This window comes from Tachyglossus aculeatus, chromosome 7 (genome assembly GCF_015852505.1).
Source record: "Tachyglossus aculeatus isolate mTacAcu1 chromosome 7, mTacAcu1.pri, whole genome shotgun sequence".
Lineage (NCBI taxonomy): Eukaryota > Metazoa > Chordata > Mammalia > Monotremata > Tachyglossidae > Tachyglossus > Tachyglossus aculeatus.
Window position 1 is genome coordinate 15,929,434 of NC_052072.1, and position 21,598 is coordinate 15,951,031.

General features: G+C 47.8%; 1 protein-coding gene across 1 annotated transcript in view; it reads left to right on the top strand.

Moving 5' to 3' along the window:
- The window catches only part of KCTD20 (potassium channel tetramerization domain containing 20), a 50,598-nt gene that overhangs the window by 20,686 nt on the left and 8,314 nt on the right, over positions 1 to 21,598 (top strand). The window contains exons 2-5 of the mRNA XM_038749652.1: positions 9,610 to 9,785; positions 13,072 to 13,291; positions 14,658 to 14,760; positions 16,713 to 16,833. Coding sequence (XP_038605580.1) covers positions 9,610 to 9,785; positions 13,072 to 13,291; positions 14,658 to 14,760; positions 16,713 to 16,833 — 620 coding nt within the window. The remainder of the gene's footprint in view (positions 1 to 9,609; positions 9,786 to 13,071; positions 13,292 to 14,657; positions 14,761 to 16,712; positions 16,834 to 21,598) is intronic.

The following is a 21,598-nucleotide window of genomic DNA, read 5'->3' on the forward strand; positions in this document are numbered from 1 at the left end:
TTCTGCCCACAGTAAGTGTTCAGTACATACCATCGATTACCTGATTGAGTAAATGGTTAGGCCCAGCCAAAGAGACTGAGGAACTCAAAAGTGAAAAACTCTTTTTAGGAATAGGTGTAAATAGTCTACTGCCCATTGTCGGCCCACATCTGCCCTTTCTCATCAGTCCAAGGGAAGTGACTTGGCCAAGGCCACACAGCAGGCAGGTGGCAGAATCCCAGTCTTCTGATTCCCAGACTTGTTTTCAGTCCACTACACCATGTTGCTTCCCCTATTAAACCCTGACTGAGGGCAGAGCACTGTACTAACCGCTTGGGAGAGTACAGTATAACAATTAGTAGACACGTCTCCTGCCTCCAAGGAGCTCACAGTCTAGAGAAGCAGCACGGCCTAGTAGATAGAGCACGGGCCTATGAGTCAGACTAGTCTGCCGCTAGTCTGCTGTTTGGCCCTGGACAAGTCACTTCCCTCCTCTGTGCCACAGTTTCCTGATCTGTAAAATGGGGATTGAGATCATGAGCTCCACATGGGACAGGGGCTCGGTCCAGCCCAATTTACTTGGGTCCACCCCAGAGCTCAGTTCAGTGCCTGGCCCAGAGTAAGCGCTCAACAAATACCGTAATTATTCGAGGGATTCTAGAAGAAATTCCCCCAGTTCCTACATTCTGGAGTTGGCTGCGGCTGACCGTGATGGAGAAGCAGCGTGGCTCAGTGCAAAGAGCCCGGGCTTTGGAGTCAGAAGTCATGGGTTCAAATCCTGACTCCGCCAACTGTCAGCTGTGTGACCGGGCAAGTCACGTAACTTCTCTGTGCCTCAGTTCCCTCATCTGTAAAATGGGGATAAAAACTGTGAGCCCCCCCGTGGGACAACCTGATCACCTTGTAACCTCCCCAGCGCTTAGAACAGTGCTTTGCACATAGTAAGCGCTTAATAAATACCATCATTATTATTATGTCGGTGGAGAGGCCTCCTTCCTCCCAGCAGGAAGGGGCAGTTGTCTTCCTGGGGTGGCTGATCCGGCCGGAACAGTTCAGTTCTGCTGATAAGAATACTTCACCCACACCTCCCTCTCTGCTCACCTGCCCCTCCCTGAAACAAGCTCTGAGTTCACAAAGACCAGGGCTTGCCCTTGTGAAATGAAATTGAGAATTAAGGCTAAGAATCCAGGTAACTCACGCTTGGGGTAAACAATGGAAAAGCACCCCTCTTGAGGTTTTGTAGGGTTTTTTTTTGTTTTTGTTTTCAAAATGGTATCCGTGAACCGCTTTTTTGATGGCATTTGTGAGGCGCTTACTGTTGTGCTGGGGTAGATACAAGCTAATCAGGTTGGTCACAGTCCAGCCCCACGTGATGCTCATAGTCTTAATCCCCATTTTACAGATGAGGTAACTGAGGCACAGAGAAGTGAAGTGACTTGCCCAGGATAACACAGCCGACAAGTGTCGGAGCTAGGGTTAGAACCCAGGTCCTTCTAACTCCCCAGCCCAGGGCCTACCTGCTAGGTTCCGAACAAAGTCAGATGTGAATTTTGAACCTGAATTATTCAGAAAATGTCCCCAGTTCTCCGTGGCTTTTGGCCAAGGAAAACCTAGCCAAAAGGTGGCTGTCAAAAAGCCCAGGGAGTCCCTTTCCTAAGAGCAGGGGTTTCACTCATTCATTCAGTTGTATTTATTGAGCACTTACTGTGTACAGAGCACTTTACTGAGCGCTTGGGAGAGTACAATACAACAATAAACAGACACATTCCCTGCCCACAATGAGCTTACAGTCTAGAGGGGAAGACAGACATTAATATAAATAAATTGAATGAATGGATGGATGGATAGATGGTTAGAAGCAGCGTGGCTCAGTGGAAAGAGCACGGGCTTTGGAGTCAGAGGTCATGGGTTCAAATGCCGACTCTGCCAATTGTCAGCTGTGTGACTTTGGGAAAGTCACTTAACTTCTCTGTGCCTCATTCCTTCATCTGTAAAATGGGGATTAAGACTGTGAGCCCCCTGTGGGACAACCTGATCACCTTGTAACCACCCCAGCACTTAGAACAGTGCTTTGCACATAGTAAGCCCTTAATAAATGCCATTATTATTATTATTATTATTATTATTGTGGGTGAATGAATGATTAGCTTGCATCTATCCCAGCACTTAAGTACAGTGCCTGGAAAATAGCACTTAACAGATGCTGTTAAAAACAAAGAGAGTGATGCCTCATTTAAACCCAAAGGACATTACTCAGACCATAATTGCTACATTTTAAAGGTCTTGTTTCATAATACGTATTTGAGTTGCCAGCCTGCATGAATTTTAGGACCCAATTCCAAAAAGAACTTTCCCTCCAGTCCAGATGACAGCAACCTTATTTGAACCCTGTCTCTCCCGGTAGCTTTAGTCATCTGAATGGCTCCAGTAGATGTTTTTGTAGAAGTAAACTTAAAGGCATGTTTTTCAGTCAGGGTATAAAATATAAATAGGCTGACCCTATATTCTGGCCTAGTGAGGTCAGTTGGGGATATTTGTAGACTGTCTTGGGTTATGGAAAATAAAGCTAGAAATGCCCCAGGATTGGGACGGATTGGGCAATCTGCTTTAGCACTGACTCCCAGCTGTTCTCGCTCACCTTCCGTGCTTAGAATTTCACTTTCTGCTTTGAATGTGGTCAGCTCCGTTCTGCTCAATTTAGGACCCTCCCTCCAACCACCCTTCCCTTTTTGAGACTTGTTCAAACATTCCAAAATGTTGGGGAATTTTAACCTCACATTCCCCCCACTGCCCCTCAAGCATTTTAATACTCACCCCAACCCCGTAAAATTTATATAAATCTCGTAATGCTCTACCGTAGTCATTCTGGTATGTATGTCCGTAGAGTTTTCTTGGTTAAAAATACAGAAGTGGTTTACCATTGCCGCCTTCTGCGCGGTGAAAACTCGAGACTCTGCCATTGTCTTTAATCAGCATTTTGATCACTCCATCATCCGCCTTTGACTCTGCCATGCCGCTGCTGCCCAGCACAGGTGAATCAACCGTAATGCTTCAGCTTAGACCTTTCCATTATGGGTAACCCTTCCCCACAGCACCTTTATATATATATATGTTTGTACATATTTATTACTCTATTTATTTATTTATTTTACTTATACATATCTATTCTATTTATTTTATTTTGTTAGTATGTTTGGTTTTGTTCTCTGTCTCCCCCTTTAGACTGTGAGCCCACTGTTGGGTAGGGACTGTCTCTCTATGTTGCCAACTTGTACTTCCCAAGCGCTTAGTACAGTGCTCTGCACACAGTAAGCGCTCAATAAATACGATTGATTGATTGATTGAGAGAGTATCTCTCAGTGGCACGGCTCTAAGTTCCATTGGCGTACGCAAACTCTCCTGCAACGGTAAGGTGTTGATTCATAGGCGAGAGAGCTGGACGGTGGAAAAAAGAAAGACAGAAAGAGCATCGATATCTTTTGAAAGTTGGTGTTGGAGAAGGCTTTGGGGAATACCTAGGACTGCCTGAAAAGCAAATAAATGGGTTTTGTAGCAAATTAAGGCAAAGTGGGCTTTGGAAGGCCAAATGACTCGTCTTAGATGAGCATATTTTGGACACATCATCAGGAGGACTAATTCTCTGGAGAAGACACTAATGCTAGGAAAAGTCCAGGGAAAACATGGAAGAGGCAGATCAGCAGCTAGAGACCATAATGATAACGGAAGAACCATTAGGAAGGTGCAGATCACGGCAGAAGACAGAACATTCTGGAGAAAATATATCCGTAGAGTCGCTATGAATCGGAAACGACTCGACAGCAGTTGATGATGATAATAATGCTCTACTGTTTCCCCCCTCTGTAACTGGTTAATAATAATAATAATAATGATGGCATTTGTTAAGCGCTTACTATGTGCAAAGCACTGTTCTAAGCGCTGGGGAGGATACAGGGTGATCAGATTGTCCCACATGGGGCTTAGTCTTCATCCCCATTTTACAGATGAGGTAACTGAGGCACAGAGAATGGTTCTAATGTCTGTCTCCTCCTGCAGAAACTGTAAGGTCCTTCATCATCATCAGTGGTATTTATTGAGCACTTATTGGGCGCAGGGCACTGTACTAAGTGCTTGGGAGAATACAATATGTAGGCAGAGATCATGTCTACTCACTCTATATTGTACTTTTCCCAAGCTGTTAGCACACAGTAGGCGCTCAGTACATAGCCTTGATTGATTAATGGGGTTGAGGGACTAGAGTGGTTGTTGCCGAGCACTCCTGCTTTCCTCTTTCTGCTCGCCTGTCTCTTACTATGTGGTGACAGAGCACAGGCATGGAAGTCAGAAGGACCTGAGTTCTAATCCCAGTCTGCCACTGCATGACCACGAGCAAATCACTTAACTTTTTTTTAATGGTATTTATTAAGTGCTTACTATAAGCCAGGCACCATACTGAGCACTGGAGTTGATCAACCAATCGATCAGTGGTATTTATTGAGCCTTTAATAAGTGGAGAACACTGTACTAAGCACTTGGGAGAGTACAATGCAACAGAGTTAGCAGGCACATTCCCTTCCCACAACGGGCTTACAGTCTAGAGGATACAGACTAATCAGGTTGGACAACGTGTACTTCCCAACCGCTTAGTACAGTGCTCTGCACACAGTAAGCGCTCAATAAATACAATTGAATGAATGATAGAGTCCTTGACCTACATGGGCCTCACCGTCTTAATCCCCTTTTTACAGATGAGGTCAAACTGAGGTCCAGAGAAGGGAAGCAACTTGCCCAAGGTCACACAGCAGACAAGTGGCGCAGTCAGGATTGGAACCCAGGTCCTCTTGGCTCCCAGGACCGTGCTTTTAGGCCTCACTGCTTCTCTAACATCTGTGACATCAGAATGAGGAGAATAGGAAAGCGCATAAAGAGCGGAAAATGGGTGCCATCAGGAAATCAGGGGGCCCAGATGAAACTGAAAGAACCCTTCGCGAGGGATTCCAAAGCCAGCAACAAAGATTCTTCAAATATATTAAAAACCAGAATCCAGCTACGGGTTTTGTGGAGCCACTTGACAATTGAGGGGGCAAAGGGGCCATTGGGCATGAAAAGGAGATTACTGAGAGGTTTAGGGAATTCTCAGTGAAGAAGATATTGGCGAGATTCCCTCACCCATGTCTGGGATCCTACCAAAAGAAATGTCGTAATAAAGAAATATTCTAAAGAATGGCGGTGAGGAAGTTGGCCTTTATTAAGTCCTTTACCCTGGGAAATTCAAAACAGTGACTTACTTTTTAATTACTGTAGTGCCTCTGGGAGAGTTTTCCAAGGCTATCAGTGAGAGAAGTTGCTTTCAAAGCTTGGGTCTAGCAAATAAGCAAAAGGAACAATAACCATTTAGTAGATAAGGACCTTCATGTGTATTTATTTCTGAATATTGGGGAGAAATTGTGCTTAATGCAACAGCCTAATATTTAATAGTCATGAGCACCTGGGGGCAGATAATTGCAAAGTTTCTCCAATGGACAAAAATTCTATAAAATTAAGCCTCAAGTGAGGAATTGTAAAAACACAAACAAGCAAACAAAAAAACCTTTTATTGGAGTCATTTTGCTAAGAAGAAATCTGAAACAACCGCAATACGGCAGAGTAAGCTAGCTTCTATTACCAGTCAACATTTGCGTTAGGATAACTGAGGCACAAAAAGTGAAGTGCCCAAGGTCATCGCTTCACTCCTCTGTGCCTCAGTTACCTCATCTGTAAAATGGGGATCAAAACCGTGAGGCCCTTGTGAGACAGGGACTATATCCAACCTGATTAGCTTGTATCTACTCCAGTGCTTAGAACAGTGCTTGGCACATAGTAAGCACTTAACAAATACCACAGTTATTATTATCATTATTATTAGGGCAACTGCCTGTGTGCGGAGCGCTGTCCTTAGAGCTTGGTAAAGCAGTTGGTAGATGCTATCCTTGCCCACAAGGAGCTTACAATCTACATGGGGATATGGGCATTGGAATAAATTACACTTAATCATGTAGAGGGCAGGGAGTTTAGAAATGGATGCCACGGTCCCTTTTTTTTTCATTCATTCAGTTACTTTTATTGAGCACTTACTGAATGCAGAGCACTGTCCTAAGTGCTTGGGGGAGTACAATATACCAATAAACAGACACATTCCCTGCCCACAGTGAGCTCACAGTCTAGAGGGGAAAGACAGACATTAATATTAATAAATATATAACAGATATATACATAAGTATATAGGGATGTAGCGTGGCTCAGTGGAAAGAGCATGGGCTTGGGAGTCAGAGGTCATGGGCAAGTCACAACTTCTCTGGGCCTCAGTTCCCTCATCTGTAAAATGGGGATTAAGACTGTGAGTCCCACAGTCTTAGTGCTGGGGAGGATACTGGGTGATCAGGTTGTCCACAGTGGGACAACCTGATCACCCAGTACCCTCCCCAGCACTTAGAACAGTGCTTTGCACATAGTAAGCGCTTAACAAATGCCAACATTATTATTATTTATAAGTGCTGTTTGTGCAGAAACGCTCTGGGCATGTCACTCCCCTCCTCAAAAACCTCCAGTGGCTGCCTGTCAACCTACAAATCAAGCAAAAACTCCTCACTCTCAGCTTCGAGGCTGTCCATCCCCTCGCCCCCTCCTACCTTACCTCCCTTCTGTCCTTCTCCAGCCCAGCCCGCACCCTCCGCTCCTCTGCCGCTCACCTCCTCACTGTACCTCGTTCTCGCCCGTCCCACCTTCGACCCCCGGCCCCCGTCCTCCCCCGGGCCTGGAATGCCCTCCCACCGCACATCTGCCAAGCTCGCTCTCTTCCTCCCTTCAAAGCCCTACTGAAAGCTCACCTCCTCCAGGAGGCCTTCCCAGACTGAACCCCCTTTTTCCTCTCCTCCTCCCCATCCCCCCCGCCCTACCTCCTTCCCCATCCCACAGCACCTGTATATATGTTGTACAGATTTATTATTCTATTTTACTTGTACATATTTACTATTCTATTTATTTTGTTAATGTGCATCTAGCTTTATTTCTATTTTATTGTGATGACTTAACACCTGTCCATGTGTTTTGTTTTGTTGTCTGTCTCCCCCTTCTAGAGTGTGACCCCGTTGTTGGGTAGGGACCATCTCTATATGTTGCCAACTTGTACTTCCCAAGTGCTTAGTACAGTGCTCTGCACACAGTGCTCAATAAATACGATTCATTCATTGAATGAATGAATGAATCAGATTGGACACAGTCTCTGTCACATATGGGGCTCTCGGGCTAAAGCAATGTCACAATTTAACCCTTGTCCCATGGACCTGTGCTCCTGGATAGGGTCAGGTTGGGATGGTGAGGTGGGGAATTGTATTCCCGTTGAATATAGAAGCAGTGTGGCCTAGTAAAGCAACTCTAAGTCTGGGAGTTAGAGGATGTGGGCTCTACTCTCAGCTCCACCACTAGTCTGCTGTGTGACCTTGAGCAAGTCATTTCACTTCTCTGTGCTTCAGTTTCCTCATCTGTAAAATGGGGGTTCAGTCCTACTCCCACCTACCTATATTGTGAGCCCCATGCGGGACAAGGACTGTATCCAAACTGATAACTTGGTATCTACTCCAGTGCTTAGAACAGTGCTTGGCACATAGTAAGTACTCAAATACCGTAATTATTAATTTTTATTCCGCAGATTGTAAGCCTTTTGTGGGCAGGGATTATGTCTACCAACTCTACTGTACTTTCCCAAGCCCTTAGTACAGTGTTCTGACCACAGTATGCACTCAGTAAATTAATTCAATTGTATTTGTTGAGCGCTTACTGTGTGCAGAGCACTGTACTAAGCACTTAGGAGAGCCCAATACAACAGTAAACGGATATGTTCCCTGCCCACAATGAGCTTATAGTCTAGAGGGGAGAGACAGAGATCAATACAAATAAATAAAATGACAGATATGAACATAAGTGCTGTAGGGATGAGAGGGGGGAAAGAGCAAAGGGAGCAAGTCAGAGTGATGCAGAAGGGAGTGGGAGATGAGGAAAGGTGGGGCTTAGTCTTAGTCGAATAAATATGATTGATTGGGGGGAGGAAGAACAGATATTTACTCCCATTTTATTGATGGGGAAACTGAGGCACAGAGAATTGAAGTAACTTCACCCAAGCTCCCTATCAGTCAAGTGGCAGACCTTAGTTAAAACTCAGGTTTCCTGACCGAAACCTGAGTTCTTTCCCCAAGGCTACACTGTTGTGTTCCTTCTTTATTTACCCTTAGAATTTCCATAGGACAATTAGGTGGAAAATGTGCCGCCCAGACTCAGGACCCCAGTACCTCTATAACACCAGCAAAGGGAGTTCCCACAGTCTTCCTTGTCCGAGATAGAATTTAAGGAATCAATCCGTACGTTTGGCTGACTCGAAGCCTGTTGATTTCCAGCTCAGGGGAAAGTCAGCAAGCCAGACCCACCGTCTGAGCCTGACTCACAAGCTCTTGGGAGAGAACGGAACTGGAAAAGCAGACACCACCGGGCGAGGCAAAGCTGAAATAAGCCCGCAACAAGGACGGCGGTTTCGCGACGCCTTCTGGCTCGTTTTCTCCTCAGATGAGAAGTGGGTACAGCAAGGGCCTGGGGGTCCGAAGGACGTGGGTTCTTATCCCAGCTCTGCCACTTGTCTGCCGTGCGACCTCGGGCCAGTCACTTCACTTCTCTGGCTACCTCATCTGTAAAACGGGGATTAAGACGGTGAGCCCCATGTCAGAGCGATGCAGAAGGGAGTGGGATAATGAGGAAAGGTGGGGCTTAGTCTTAGTCGAATAAATGCGGTTGATTGTGGGGAGGAAGAACAGATTGGGTCTGTTCTATGTTACTATGTGCTCTGCACATAGTAAGCGCTCAATAAATGCGATTGATGATGATGATTGGGTCCAATGTGATTAGCTTGTTTCTACTCCAGAGCTTTGAACAGTGCATGGCACATAGTAAGCGCTTAACAAATACCACAATTATTATTATTACTAGGTGCCTAACTTCCTACTAAGGAAGGCTTGCGTTTTTATATTTTGGACGTTTGTTAAGTGTTTACTTAGCCAGATACTGAACTAAGCACTGGGGTAGATATAAGCTAATAAGATTCGGCACAATCCATGTCCCACAGAGGGCTCACCAGTCATAATCCCCGTTTTACAGATGAGGGAAATGAGGCCCGGAGAAGTGAAGTGACTTGCCCGGAGTCACACGGCAGACACGGGGTGACGGAGCCGCGATTAGAACCCAGGTCATTCCGACTCCCAAGCCCATGCTCGAACCACTAGACCACGCTGCGTAAGGGCCTTGGAGAGGTCATTCATCCCAGTCCGCTGACCTCAAGAACCGTAGGAGCGTTCAGCGAGGCGATCTAATGAGAGCAGGGAGTGTGGGCGGGCATCGAGAGGAGGGGGCAACCCGGTGTGCCCACGTGAGTTTTAAGAGCTCACCGCTTCCAGCTCTGAAGCCTGCTTCCCTGGCACCGGTCCAGATCTCAGGTGCCCTCCAGAGAGGACAGCCTACTCGGGCCCCGCGCCCGACCCCGATAATCGGAGACGGAAACCCACGTTGGCACTGCTCGAGGGTGACGTACTGGGTGTGTTTGCCTCCTTCCAGGTTGTTTCCCCGGGCGAGCGAGAGTGCCAGGATGAACATCAGCGGCGACGGGACCCCGCCTGTGGAGTTCAGCTGCCCAGGGGAGATGCTCCCTGCCGCGCCCCACCAGTCTGAAGAAAATCCGCCGACCGCCGGCATCCAGAACATGAGCCTCTCTGTGGGGCCGCGGAGCCACGGTAGGGCGAGGGGACCTTCCTGTCAGACAGTCGGTCGGAGCGTGGAGAGGGATGGAGGGGCTCGAACAGGGGCCGAGGTCTCTCGAACTGCCTCTCAATCAATCAATCAATCAATCGTATTTATTGAGCGCTTACTATGTGCAGAGCACTGTACTAAGCGCTTGGGAAGTACAAATTGGCAACACATAGAGACAGTCCCTACCCAACAGTGGGCTCACAGTCTAAAAGGGGGAGACAGAGAACAGAACCAAACATACCAACAAAATAAAATAAATAGGATAGAAATGTACAAGTAAAATAAATAAATAAATAAATAAATAGAGTAATAAATATGTACAACCATATATACATATATACAGGTGCTGTGGGGAAGGGAAGGAGGTAAGATGGGGGGGGATGGAGAGGGGGACGAGGGGGGAGAGGAGGGAAGGGGCTCAGTCTGGGAAGGCCTCCTGGAGGAGGTGAGCTCTCAGCAGGGCCTTGAAGGGAGGAAGAGAGCTAGCTTGGCGGAGGGGCAGAGGGAGGGCATTCCAGGCCCGGGGGATGACGTGGGCCGGGGGTCGACGGCGGGACAGGCGAGAACGAGGTACAGTGAGGAGATTAGCGGCTCTCGACAACTGCCGTGAAACATCAGTCAGTCATGTTTATTGAGCTCTTACTGTGTGCTTTCTGTGCGCTTGGAAGAGGACAATATAACAATATACAGACACACTCCCTGCCCACAACCACCTTACAATAATAATAATGATGATGGCATTTGTTAAGCGCTTACTATGTGCAAAGCACTGTTCTAAGCACTGGGGAGATACAAGGTGATGAGGTTGTCCCACGGGGGGCTCACAGTCTTAATCCCCATTTTACAGATGAGGGAACTGAGGCCCAGAGAAGTGAAGTGACTTGCCCAAAGTCACACAGCTGACAAGTGGCGGAGCCGGGATTTGAACCCATGACCTCCGACTCCAAAGCCCGGGCTCTTTCCACTGAGCCATGCTGCTTCTCAAGGCAGTGTCACACACTTGTCAGCTGTGTGACTTTGGGCAAGTCACTTCACTTCACTTCACTTCTCTGAGCCACGCTGCTTCTTACGATCTAGACGGGGAGACGGACATGAATATCTGTCAATCAGTGGCATTTATTGAGCGCATACTGTGTGCAGAGCACTCTACTAAGCACTTGGGAAAGTCCAGTATAACAGAGTCGGTAGAAACGTTCCCTGCCCACAAGGAGTTTCAGTCTAGACACTGCCCCTGCCCCTTAGGGCGCTAGCAATCTTAAAAACAAAGAGAGGAAGAAGGGATTAGCGACAGATAAGGAGACAGTGTGGGGGCACCAGATTGTGTGCAGAGCACTGTACTAAGCATTTGGGAGCATATAGTTGTTATATAGTTTATATAGTATATAGTTATAACTATAGTTATATAGTTGTCTCATATAGTTGCCCTACTGAGAGCTCACCTACTCCAGGAGGCCTTCCCAGACTGAGCCCCTTCCTTCCTCTCCCCCTCGTCCCCCTCTCCACCCCCCATCTTACCTCCTTCCCTTTATATGTATATATGTTTGTACGTATTTGTTACTCTATTTATTTTACTTGTACATATCCACTCTATTTTATTTTGTTAGTATGTTTGGTTTTGTTCTCTGTCTCCCCCTTTTAGACTGTGAGCCCACTGTTGGGTAGGGACTGTCTCTATATGTTGCCAACTTGTACTTCCCAAGCGCTTAGTACAGTGCTCTGCACACAGTAAGCGCTCAATAAATACGATTGATGATGATGATGATGATATAGTTTAACAGTTGGTAGAAACATTCCCTGCCCATTGTTTGAGATGGAATGAGTGTGTGGGTGGGTGTGAGAGATAGGGTGTGTGTATTTGTGCATATGTACATGCAATTGAGATGGGTGTGTGTGTGTGTGTGTGTGTTTGCATTTGTATTTGTTGAAATAGGGCAGACCTCCTGGGAGCTCTCTTCCTCCCTTCAAGGCCCTACGGCCCTACTGAGAGCTCACCTCCTCCAGGAGGCCTTCCCAGACTGAGCCCCTTCCTTCCTCTCCCCCTCATCCCCCTCTCCATCACCCCGATCTTACCTCCTTCCCTTCCCCACAGCACCTGTTTATATGTATATATGTTTGTACATATTTGTTACTCTGTTTATTTTACTTGTACATATCTATTCTATTTATTTTATTTTGTTAGTGTGTTTGGTTTTGTTCTCTGTCTCCCCCTTTTAGACTGTGAGCCCGCTGTTGGGTAGGGACTGTCTCTATATGTTGCCAACTGGTACTTCCCAAGCGCTTAGTCCAGTGCTCTGCACACAGTAAGCGCTCAATAAATACGATTGATGATGATGATGATGATGGGAGGCGCTGTACAAATTTCAGGGCTCGGGACAGCGGCCAAGTCAGCCTGCTGGCCAGGGCTGCCCCTCCCCGACTCGCTCTCAGCGAGGAGCATCTGGCTCCCCATCCCTTTGTTCCCCATCATCATCATCATCATCAATCGTATTTATTGAGCGCTTACTATGTGCAGAGCACTGTACTAAGCGCTTGGGAAGTACAAATTGGCAACATACAGAGACAGTCCCTACCCAACAGTGGGCTCACAGTCTAAAAGGGGGAGACAGAGAACAAAACCAAACATACTAACAAAATAAAATAAATAGAATAGATATATACAAATAAAATAAATAAATAGAGTAAAAAATATGTACAAACATATATACATATATACAGGTGCTGTGGGGAAGGGAAGGAGGTAAGATGGTGGGGATGGAGAGGGAGACGAGGGGGAGAGGAAGGAAGGGGCTCAGTCTGGGAAGGCCTCCTGGAGGAGGTGAGCTCTCAGCAGGGCCTTGAAGGGAGGAAGAGAGCTAGCTTGGCGGATGGGCAGAGGGAGGGCATTCCGGGCCCGGGGATGACGTGGTCCGGGGGTCGATGGCGGGACAGGCGAGGGCAAGGTACGGTGAGGAGATCAGCGGTGGAGGAGCGGAGGATGCAGGCTGGGCTGTAGAAGGAGAGAAGGGAGGTGAGGTAGGAGGGGGCGAGGGGATGGCCAGCCTTGAAGCCCAGGGTGAGGAGTTTCTGCCTGATACGCAGATTGATTGGTAGCCACTGGAGATTTTTAAGGAGGGGAGTGATGTGCCCAGAGCGTTTCTGGACAAAAATAATCCGGGCAGCAGCATGAAGTCCCCTGCCATGCAGCCCACTCCCCCCCGACCCAGCGCAGGCGACTTCCGCGGACGGCCAGAATGGCTAAGCTCACCTGGGTCCATTGGCCGGCACTTTCAGATCCCCCCGTGGAGCGACCCGCTCAGTCCCCGGCCGCCAAACCCCCCGCGGACGCCACCGCTGCCGTCCCCCAGAGCCCGGGCTGCCCGGCCGCCAGGAAGAGGAGCCCAGACGGCGCCCACCCCCACGCCCCGGAGAAGGTCACCCTGATCGTGGACGACGCTCGCTTCGTCGTCAACCCGCAGATCTTCACCGCCCACCCGGACACCATGCTCGGCAGGTAACTGATTCGGGCCGGCTGGCCAGCGGGCAAACCTATCCCAGGGAGGGAACTGTGGGAGGGATCCTTCAGTGGTGTTTATTGAGCGTGTGCTAAATGCAGAGCGTGACACCTAAGCACTGGATCATTGGGCTTTTTTTCTGATATCTATTAATCAATCAATCAATCGTATTTATTGAGCACTTACTGTGTGCAGAGCACTGTACTAAACGCTTGGGGAGCACAAGTTGGCAACATATAGAGACAGTCCCTACCCAACAGTGGGCTCAGTCTAAAAGGGGGAGACAGAGAACAAAACAAAACATACTAACAAAATAAAATAAATAGAATAGATATGGACAAGTAAAATAAATAAATTAATTAATAGAGTAATAAATATGTACAAACATATATACATATATACAGGTGCTGTGGGGAAGGGAAGGAGGTAAGATGGGGGGGATGGAGAGGGGAACAAGGGGGAGAGGAAGGAAGGGGCTCAGTCTGGGAAGGCCTCCTGGAGGAGGGGAGCTCTCAGTAGGGCCTTGAAGGGAGGAAGAGAGCTAGCTTGGCGGATGGGCAGAGGGAGGGCATTCCAGGCCCGGGGGATGACGTGGGCCGGGGGTCGATGGCGGGACAGGCGAGAGCGAGGTACGGTGAGGAGATCAGCGGCGGAGGAGCGGAGGGTGCGGGCTGGGCTGGAGAAGGAGAGAAGGGAGGTGAGGTAGGAGGGGGCGAGGGGATGGACAGCCTGGAAGCCCAGGGTGAGGAGTTTCTGCCTGATGCGCAGATTGATTGGTAGCCACTGGAGATTTTTGAGGAGGGGAGTAACATGCCCACAGCGTTTCTGGACAAAGACAATCCGGGCAGCAGCATGAAGTATGGTTTGAAGTGGGGAGAGACACGAGGATGGGAGATCAGAAAGGAAGCTGGTGCAGTAGTCCAGACGGGATAGGATGAGAGCATGAACGAGCAGGGTAGCGGTATGGATGGAGAGGAAAGGGCGGATCTTGGCGGATCTTAAGCGCTTACTAGGTGCCAGGCACTAAGCGCTAGGGGAGATATAAGGTAATAAAGTTGGACACAGTCCGTGTCCCACCCGGGGCTAATAGTCTGAGGCCCAGAGAAGTGAAGTGACTTGCCCAGGGTCACGCAGCAGACAAGTGACAGAGCTGGGATTAGAACCCAGGTCCTTCTGACTCCCAGGCCTGTTTTCTGTCCACTAGGCCACACTGCTTCTCCGGTTTCTGCTTCTCATCATGGAAGGGGCCAGAATGGAGTTGGTCCTGTGGGGAGAGGGGTCCCTACCACCCTGGGCAGTTGCATTTCATCTCTCCCTCCCTCTCTCACTCTCTCACTCTCTCACTCTCTCTCTCATGTCTTCCAGGATGTTCGGCCCTGGGAGAGAATACAATTTCACCCGGCCCAACGACAAGGGGGAGTTTGAGATCGCGGAGGGGATCAGCTCCACAGTGTTTCGAACAGTGCTGGTGAGGGGGGACCGTCTACAGTGGGGAAGGGGAGGGGGCGGGCTCGGCCGGCTAACGGGACGTGGCCACCATAGCCACCATGGCCCGGTCTCCTCATTCATTCATTCATTCATTCAATCATATTTATTGACTGTCTCTATATGTTGCCAATTTGTACTTCCCAAGCGCTTAGTACAGTGCTCTGCACATAGTAAGCGCTCAATAAATACGGTGATGATGATGATGATTGAGTGCTTACTGCATGCAGAGCACTGTACTAAGCGCTTGGGAAGTCCAAGTTGGCAACATATAGAGACGGTCCCTACCCAGCAGTGGGCTCACAGTCTAGAAGGGGGAGACAGAGAACAAAACAAAACATATTAACAAAATAAAATAAATAGAATAAACATGTACCAATAAAATAAATAATATATAGAGTAATAAATACGTACAAACATATATACTTATATATATCCTCCCACCCCTGAGTTTGGCCTCTCTCTCCCGAGAAGCCATGTTTGCCTAGACAAATGTCCTGGTGATGCTTTGGCCTCAATCGAATCCCCTTGTAGTTTTTAATAGTAACTGTGGTTTTTAAGCGCTTCCTATGTGCTAAACATTCATTCATTCATTCAGTCAGGCGTATTTAATGAGCGCTTCCTGTGTGCAAAACACTGTACTAAGCACTTGGGAGAGTACAGCGTAACAATAAACAGACACATTCCCTGCCCACCACGAGCTAAGAACTGTCCTAAGTTCTGGAGTAGGTGCAAGATGATCAGATCCCACATAGGGCTCACAATCTGAGTAGGAGAGAGAACAGGCATTTTTTTTCCATGGTATTTGTTAAGCGCTTACTATGTGCCAGGGACTGTACTAAGTACTGGGGTAGATAGAAGATATTTGGGTCGGACCCAGTCCATGTCCCACATGGGGCTCACCGTTTTAATCCCCATTTTGCAGGTAATACTGAAGCATAGAAAAGTGAAGTAGCCTCAATCGAATAAAATAAAAATAAAATAAAATAAAAATAAATAAAATAAAATAAAAGCTTTTAGACTGTGAGCCCACTGTTGGGTAGGGACTGTCTCTATATGTTGCCAACTTGTACTTCCCAAGCGCTTAATACAGTGTTCTGCACACAGTAAGCGCTCAATAAGTACGATTGATTGATTGATTGAAGTGACTTGCCCAAGGTCACACAGCAGACAAGTGGCGGAACTGGGATTAGAACCCAGGTCCTCTTACTCCCAGGCCTGTGCTCTTTGCCCTAGGCCACACTCAGACAACCTTCTCCTTTATCAGAACGGAAGGACGTGGGTGATGATGCTGATGCCGATGATGGTATTTAAGCACTTACTATGCGCTTACTATAGAGAAGCAGCGTGGCTCAGTGGAAAGAGCCCGGGCTTTGGAGTCAGAGGTCATGGGTGCAAATCCCGGCTCTGCCAATTGTCAGCTGGGTGACATTGGGCAAGTCACTTCCCTTCTCCGTGCCTCAGTGACCTCATCTGTAAAATGGGGGTTAAGACTGTGAGCCCCACGTGGGACAACCTGATCACCTTGTAACCTCCCCAGTGCTTAGAACAGTGTTTAGCACATAGTAAGCGCTTAATAAATGCCATTATTATTATTATTATGTGCCAAGCACTGTTCTAAGCGCTGGGGTAGATACAAGGTAGTTGGGTTGTCCCACGTGGGGCTCACAGTCTTCATCCTCATTTTACAGATGAGGTAACTGAGGCACAGAGAAGTGAAGTGACTTGCCCAAAATCTCACAGCCGACAAGGGGCGGAGCCAGGATTAGAACCCACGACCTCTGACTCCCAAGCCCGGCTCTTTCCACGAAGCCACACTGCTTCTCTCTTCTCATGTGACAGTGCTCTGCATAAAATAAGCACTCAATAAATACCATTGATGATGAGGATGATGATGATGATGATGTGACACTCTTTTGGTGATCTGCTTTACAGGATTACTACAAGACTGGAATCATTAACTGTCCAGATGGCATTTCTATACCTGACCTGAGAGATACATGTGATTATCTCTGCATCAACTTTGATTTCAACACTATCAAATGTCAAGACCTGAGTAAGTGCCGGGGATGAGCTATTGAATCGTATTTATTGATTCGATCGTATTCACTGAACGCTTATTGTGTGCTAAGAACTCGGGAGAGTACAATAGAACAACAAACGGACACATTCCCTGCCCACAACAAGTCGGTAGTTTCCCAGGGTTTGGCTACAAGGGGCTCTTCCAGATCCAGCCAGAGGGATCCTAGGCAGGGAAGCATCTGAGAATTCAGATTCAGACGGCAAAAAGTCAATCAATCAATCAATCAATCAATCGTATTTATTGAGCGCTTACTGTATGCAGAGCACTGTACTAAGCGCTTGGGAAGTACAAGTTTGGTGGGGAAGGAGGATCGGGGGGAAAGAGGATGGGGGGGAAAGGAGGATGGGGGAAAGGAGGATGGGGGGGAAGGAGGATGGGGGGAAAGGAGGATGGGGGGAAAGGAGGATGGGGGGGAAAGGAGGATGGGGGAAAGGAGGATGGGGGGGGAAGGAGGATGGGGGGAAAGGAGGATGGGGGAGAAGGAGGATTTGGGGGGAAAGGAGCAGGAGTTGGGGAGGGGCTGGAAGTGGGATCTGGGGGGTGGAGAGCAGGAGTTGAGGGGGAAGCAGGAGTTGGGTGGGGGGAGAGCAGGAGGTGGGTGGGGGGAGAGCAGGAGGTGAGTGGGGGGAGAGCAGGAGGTGAGTCGGGGGAGAGCAGGAGGTGGGTGGGGGGAGAGCAGGAGGTGGGGGGGAGGAGCAGGAGTTTTGGGGGGGGAGGAGAGCAGGAGTTAGGGGGGCAAGGAGGAGCTGGGGGAGAGTAGGAGGTGGGGAGGGTCTGGAGGTGGAAGGAAGCAGCAGGACCGGGCGGCGCCCACCACTTACTTTATCTGCCCTGATTTTGAGGCATTGTGGGGTGTTAGGTTGGACAGAAGCGCAGACTCTCGGAAGACTTGTGATTTAAATCAATCAATCAGTCGTATTTATTGAGCGCTTACTGTGTGCAGAGCACTGTACTAAGCGCTTGGGAAGTCCAAGTTGGCAACATATAGAGACAGTCCCTACCCAACAGTGGGCTCACAGTCTAAAAGGGGGAGACAGAGAACAAAACCAAACATACTAACAAAATAAAATAAATAGAATAGATATGAACAAGTAAAATAGAGTAATAAATATGCACAAACATATGTACATGATTTATATATATAAATGCACATCATTAACAAAATAAATAGAATAGTAAATATGTACAAGTAAAATAAAAAGAGTAATAAATCTGTACAAACCTATATATAGGTGCTGTGGGGAGGGGAGGGAGGTAGGGCGGGGGGATGGGGAGGAGAAGAGGAAAAACGGGGCTTATTTAAAGCCGGCTCACCCTCTCACTTGCTGGGTGGTGTTGGACAATAATAAAATAATAATAATAATGATGGTATTTTTTAAGCGCTGACTATGTGCAAAGCACTGTTCTAAGCGCTGGGGAGGTTACAAGGTGATCAGGTTGTCCCACGGGGGGGCTCACAGTTTTTAATCCCCATTTTTCAGATGAGGTAACTGAAGCACAGAGAAGTGACTTGCCCAAAGTCACACAGCTGACAGTTGGCGGAGCCGGGATTTGAACCCATGACCAAAGCCCGTGCTCTTTCCACTGAGCCACGCTGCTTCTCCGCAGCGTGTCAAGACACTTCACCTCTCTGGGTCGCAGTTCCCCCAGTAGAGGGATGTTAGAAGCAGCGTGGCTCAGTGGAAAGAGCCCGGGCTTTGGAGTCAGAGGTCATGGGTTCAAATCCCGGCTCCGCCAACTGTCAGCTGGGTGACTTTGGGCAAGTCACTTAACTTCTCTGGGCCTCAGTTACCTCATCTGGAAAATGGGGATTAAAACTGTGAGCCCCCCCGTGGGACAACCTGATCACCTTGTAACCTCCCCAGCGCTTAGAACAGTGCTTTGCACATAGTAAGCGCTTAACAAATGCCATTATTATTATTATTATTAGAAGGGCTGTTAGAAATGAAAACTGTTGCTGAATGGTTGGGGAAAGGGGTTTAGTGTGGAAACTCTTCACTAAGGGCCGGTGAAGCTCGTTGTAGGCAGGGAAAGTGACTACCAACTCAATTGTGTCGTACTCTCCCAAGCACTTCATCATCATCATCATCAATCGTATTTATTGAGCGCTTACTGTGTGCAGAGCACTGTACTAAGCGCTTGGGAAGTACAAGTTGGCAACATATAGAGACGGTCCCTACCCAACAATGGGCTCACAGTCTAAAAGCACTTAGTACAGTGCTCTGCACACAGTAAACACTCAAATACCAATGATGAAGCTGCGGGGCCTAGTGGAAAGAGCACGCGCCTGGGTGTCGGAGGACCTGAGTTCTAACGCTAGCTCTGCCACTTGCCTGCTGAGTGACTTTGGGCAAGTCACTGCATTTCTCGATGCCTCAGTTTCATCTATAAAATGGGAAATCAATACCTGTTCTCCCTAGTACTTAGACTTTGAGCCCTATATGGGACAGGGATTTTGTCCAACCAGGTTACCTTTTATTTATTCCAGCATTTCAAACAGTGCTTGGCACATAGAAATGTTTAACAAATGCCATCATTATCATTATGGCGTGGGCTAGGGGAAAGAGCCCGGGCCTGGGCGTCAAAAGGACCTGGGTTCTAATCCTGACTCTGCCACTTTGTCTGCTGTGTGACCTAGGGCAAGTCACTTAGTTTCTCTACACCTCAGTTACCTCATCTGTAAAATGGGGGATTTATGAGCCCTTTGTGAGACAGGGACTGTTCATTCATTCAGTCATCATCATCATCATCAATCGTATTTATTGAGCGCTTACTATGTGCAGAGCACTGTACTAAGCGCTTGGGCAGTACAAATTGGCAACATATAGAGACAGTCCCTACCCAACAGTGGGCTCACAGTCTAAAAGGGGGAGACAGAGAACAAAACCAAACATACTAACAAAATAAAATAAATAGAATAGAACAGTCGTATTTATTGAGCGCTTACTGTGTGCAGAGCACTGTACTAAGTGCTTGGAAAGTACAATATAGCAATAAAGAGAGACAATCCATGCCCACAACAGTCTTACAGTCTGGATATATCAATATATATATATATTGATTTGATGTACCTCTCCCCCCGTCTAGACTGTAAGACTGTTGTGGGCATGGATTTATATCTATCTATCTATCTATCTATCTATCTATATATATATATACACATATATATTGATTTGATGCCCGTCTCCCACCGTCTAGACTGTAAGACTGTTGTGGGCATGGATTATATATATATATATAAATAAGTAGAATTATAGATATATACCTAAGTGCTGTGGGGGGGAGGGGGGGGAGAGCAAAGGGAGCAAGTTGAGGTGACGCAGAAGGGAGGGGGAGCTGAGGAAAAGGGGGCTTAGTCTGGGAAGGCCTCTTGGAGGAGGTGTGCTTTCAGTAGGGCTTTGAAGAGGGAAAGAGTGATTGGAGGATTTGGGGAGGGAGGGCTTTCAAGGCCAGAGGTAGGGCCAGGGGTTGGCAGCGAGACAGGCGAGATGGAGGCCCAGTGAGGAGGTTAGCGGCAGGGGAGCGGAGTGCGCGGTCTGGGATGTAGAAGGAGAGAAGGAAGGTGAGGTAGGAGGGGGCAAGGTGATGGACCGCTTTAAAGCCAATAATGAAGAATTTTTGTTGGATATGGAGGTGGATGGAAAACTATTGGAGATTTTTTGAAGGTTGGGGGGGTGACATGCCCTCAACGTTTCTATAGAAAGATAAACTGGACAGCAGAGTGAAGTATGGACTGAAGTGGGGAGAGGCAGGAGATTGGTAGGTCAGAAAGGAGGCTGATGCAGTAATCCAATCGGGATAGGATGAGTGATTGTACTAACGTGGGAGCGGTTTGGATGGAGAGGAAAGGGCGGATCTTGACGATGTTGGGAAGGTGAGACAAACAGGTTTTGATGACAGATTGGATAAGTGGGGCGAATGAGAGAACGAAGTCAAGGATGACACCAAGATTACAGGCTTGTAAGACGTGAACGATGGTAGTGCCGTCCACAGTGACAGGAAAGTCAGGAAGAGGACAGGGTTTGGGAGGAAAGATAATCAATCAGTCGTATTTATTGAGTGCTTACTGTGTGTAGAGCACTGTACTAAGCGCTTGGGAGGTACAAGTTGGAGCTCTGTCTTGGACATGTTGATTTTTAGAGGCAGGAGGACTTCCAAGTAGAGATGTCCTGAAGGCAGGAGAAGATGCAAGCCTGGAGGGAGGGAAGGAGAACAGGGGAGGGGATACAGATATGAGTGTCGTCCGCATAGAGATGATAGTTGAAGCTGTGGGAGCGAATGAATTCTCCAAGGAAGTGATTGTAGATGGACAGTAGAAGGGGACCCATCAATCAATCGTATTTATTGAGCGCTTACTGTGTGCAGAGCACTGTACTAAGCGCTTGGGAAGTACAAGTTGGCAACATATAGAGACAGTCCCTACCCAACAGTGGGACCAAGAACTGAACCCTTGAGGAACCCCTACAGTTGTTAGGGGATGGGAGGGGGAGGAGGAGCCCACAAAGGAGACTGAGAATGAACTGCCAGAGAGATAAGAGGAGAACCAGGAGAGGACAGAGTCAGTGAAGCCAAGGTTGGATAGCGTTCCAACCTGATTAACTTGTATCTGCTCCAGTACTTAGTGGAGTGCCTGACACATGGTAAGCAGGCACTGCTATTTAAGTGATAACAAATATTATTAAAATAGAGAGAGAGACAGACAGATCCACACTGTCTGATCCCGAGACCAAGCCTCTGG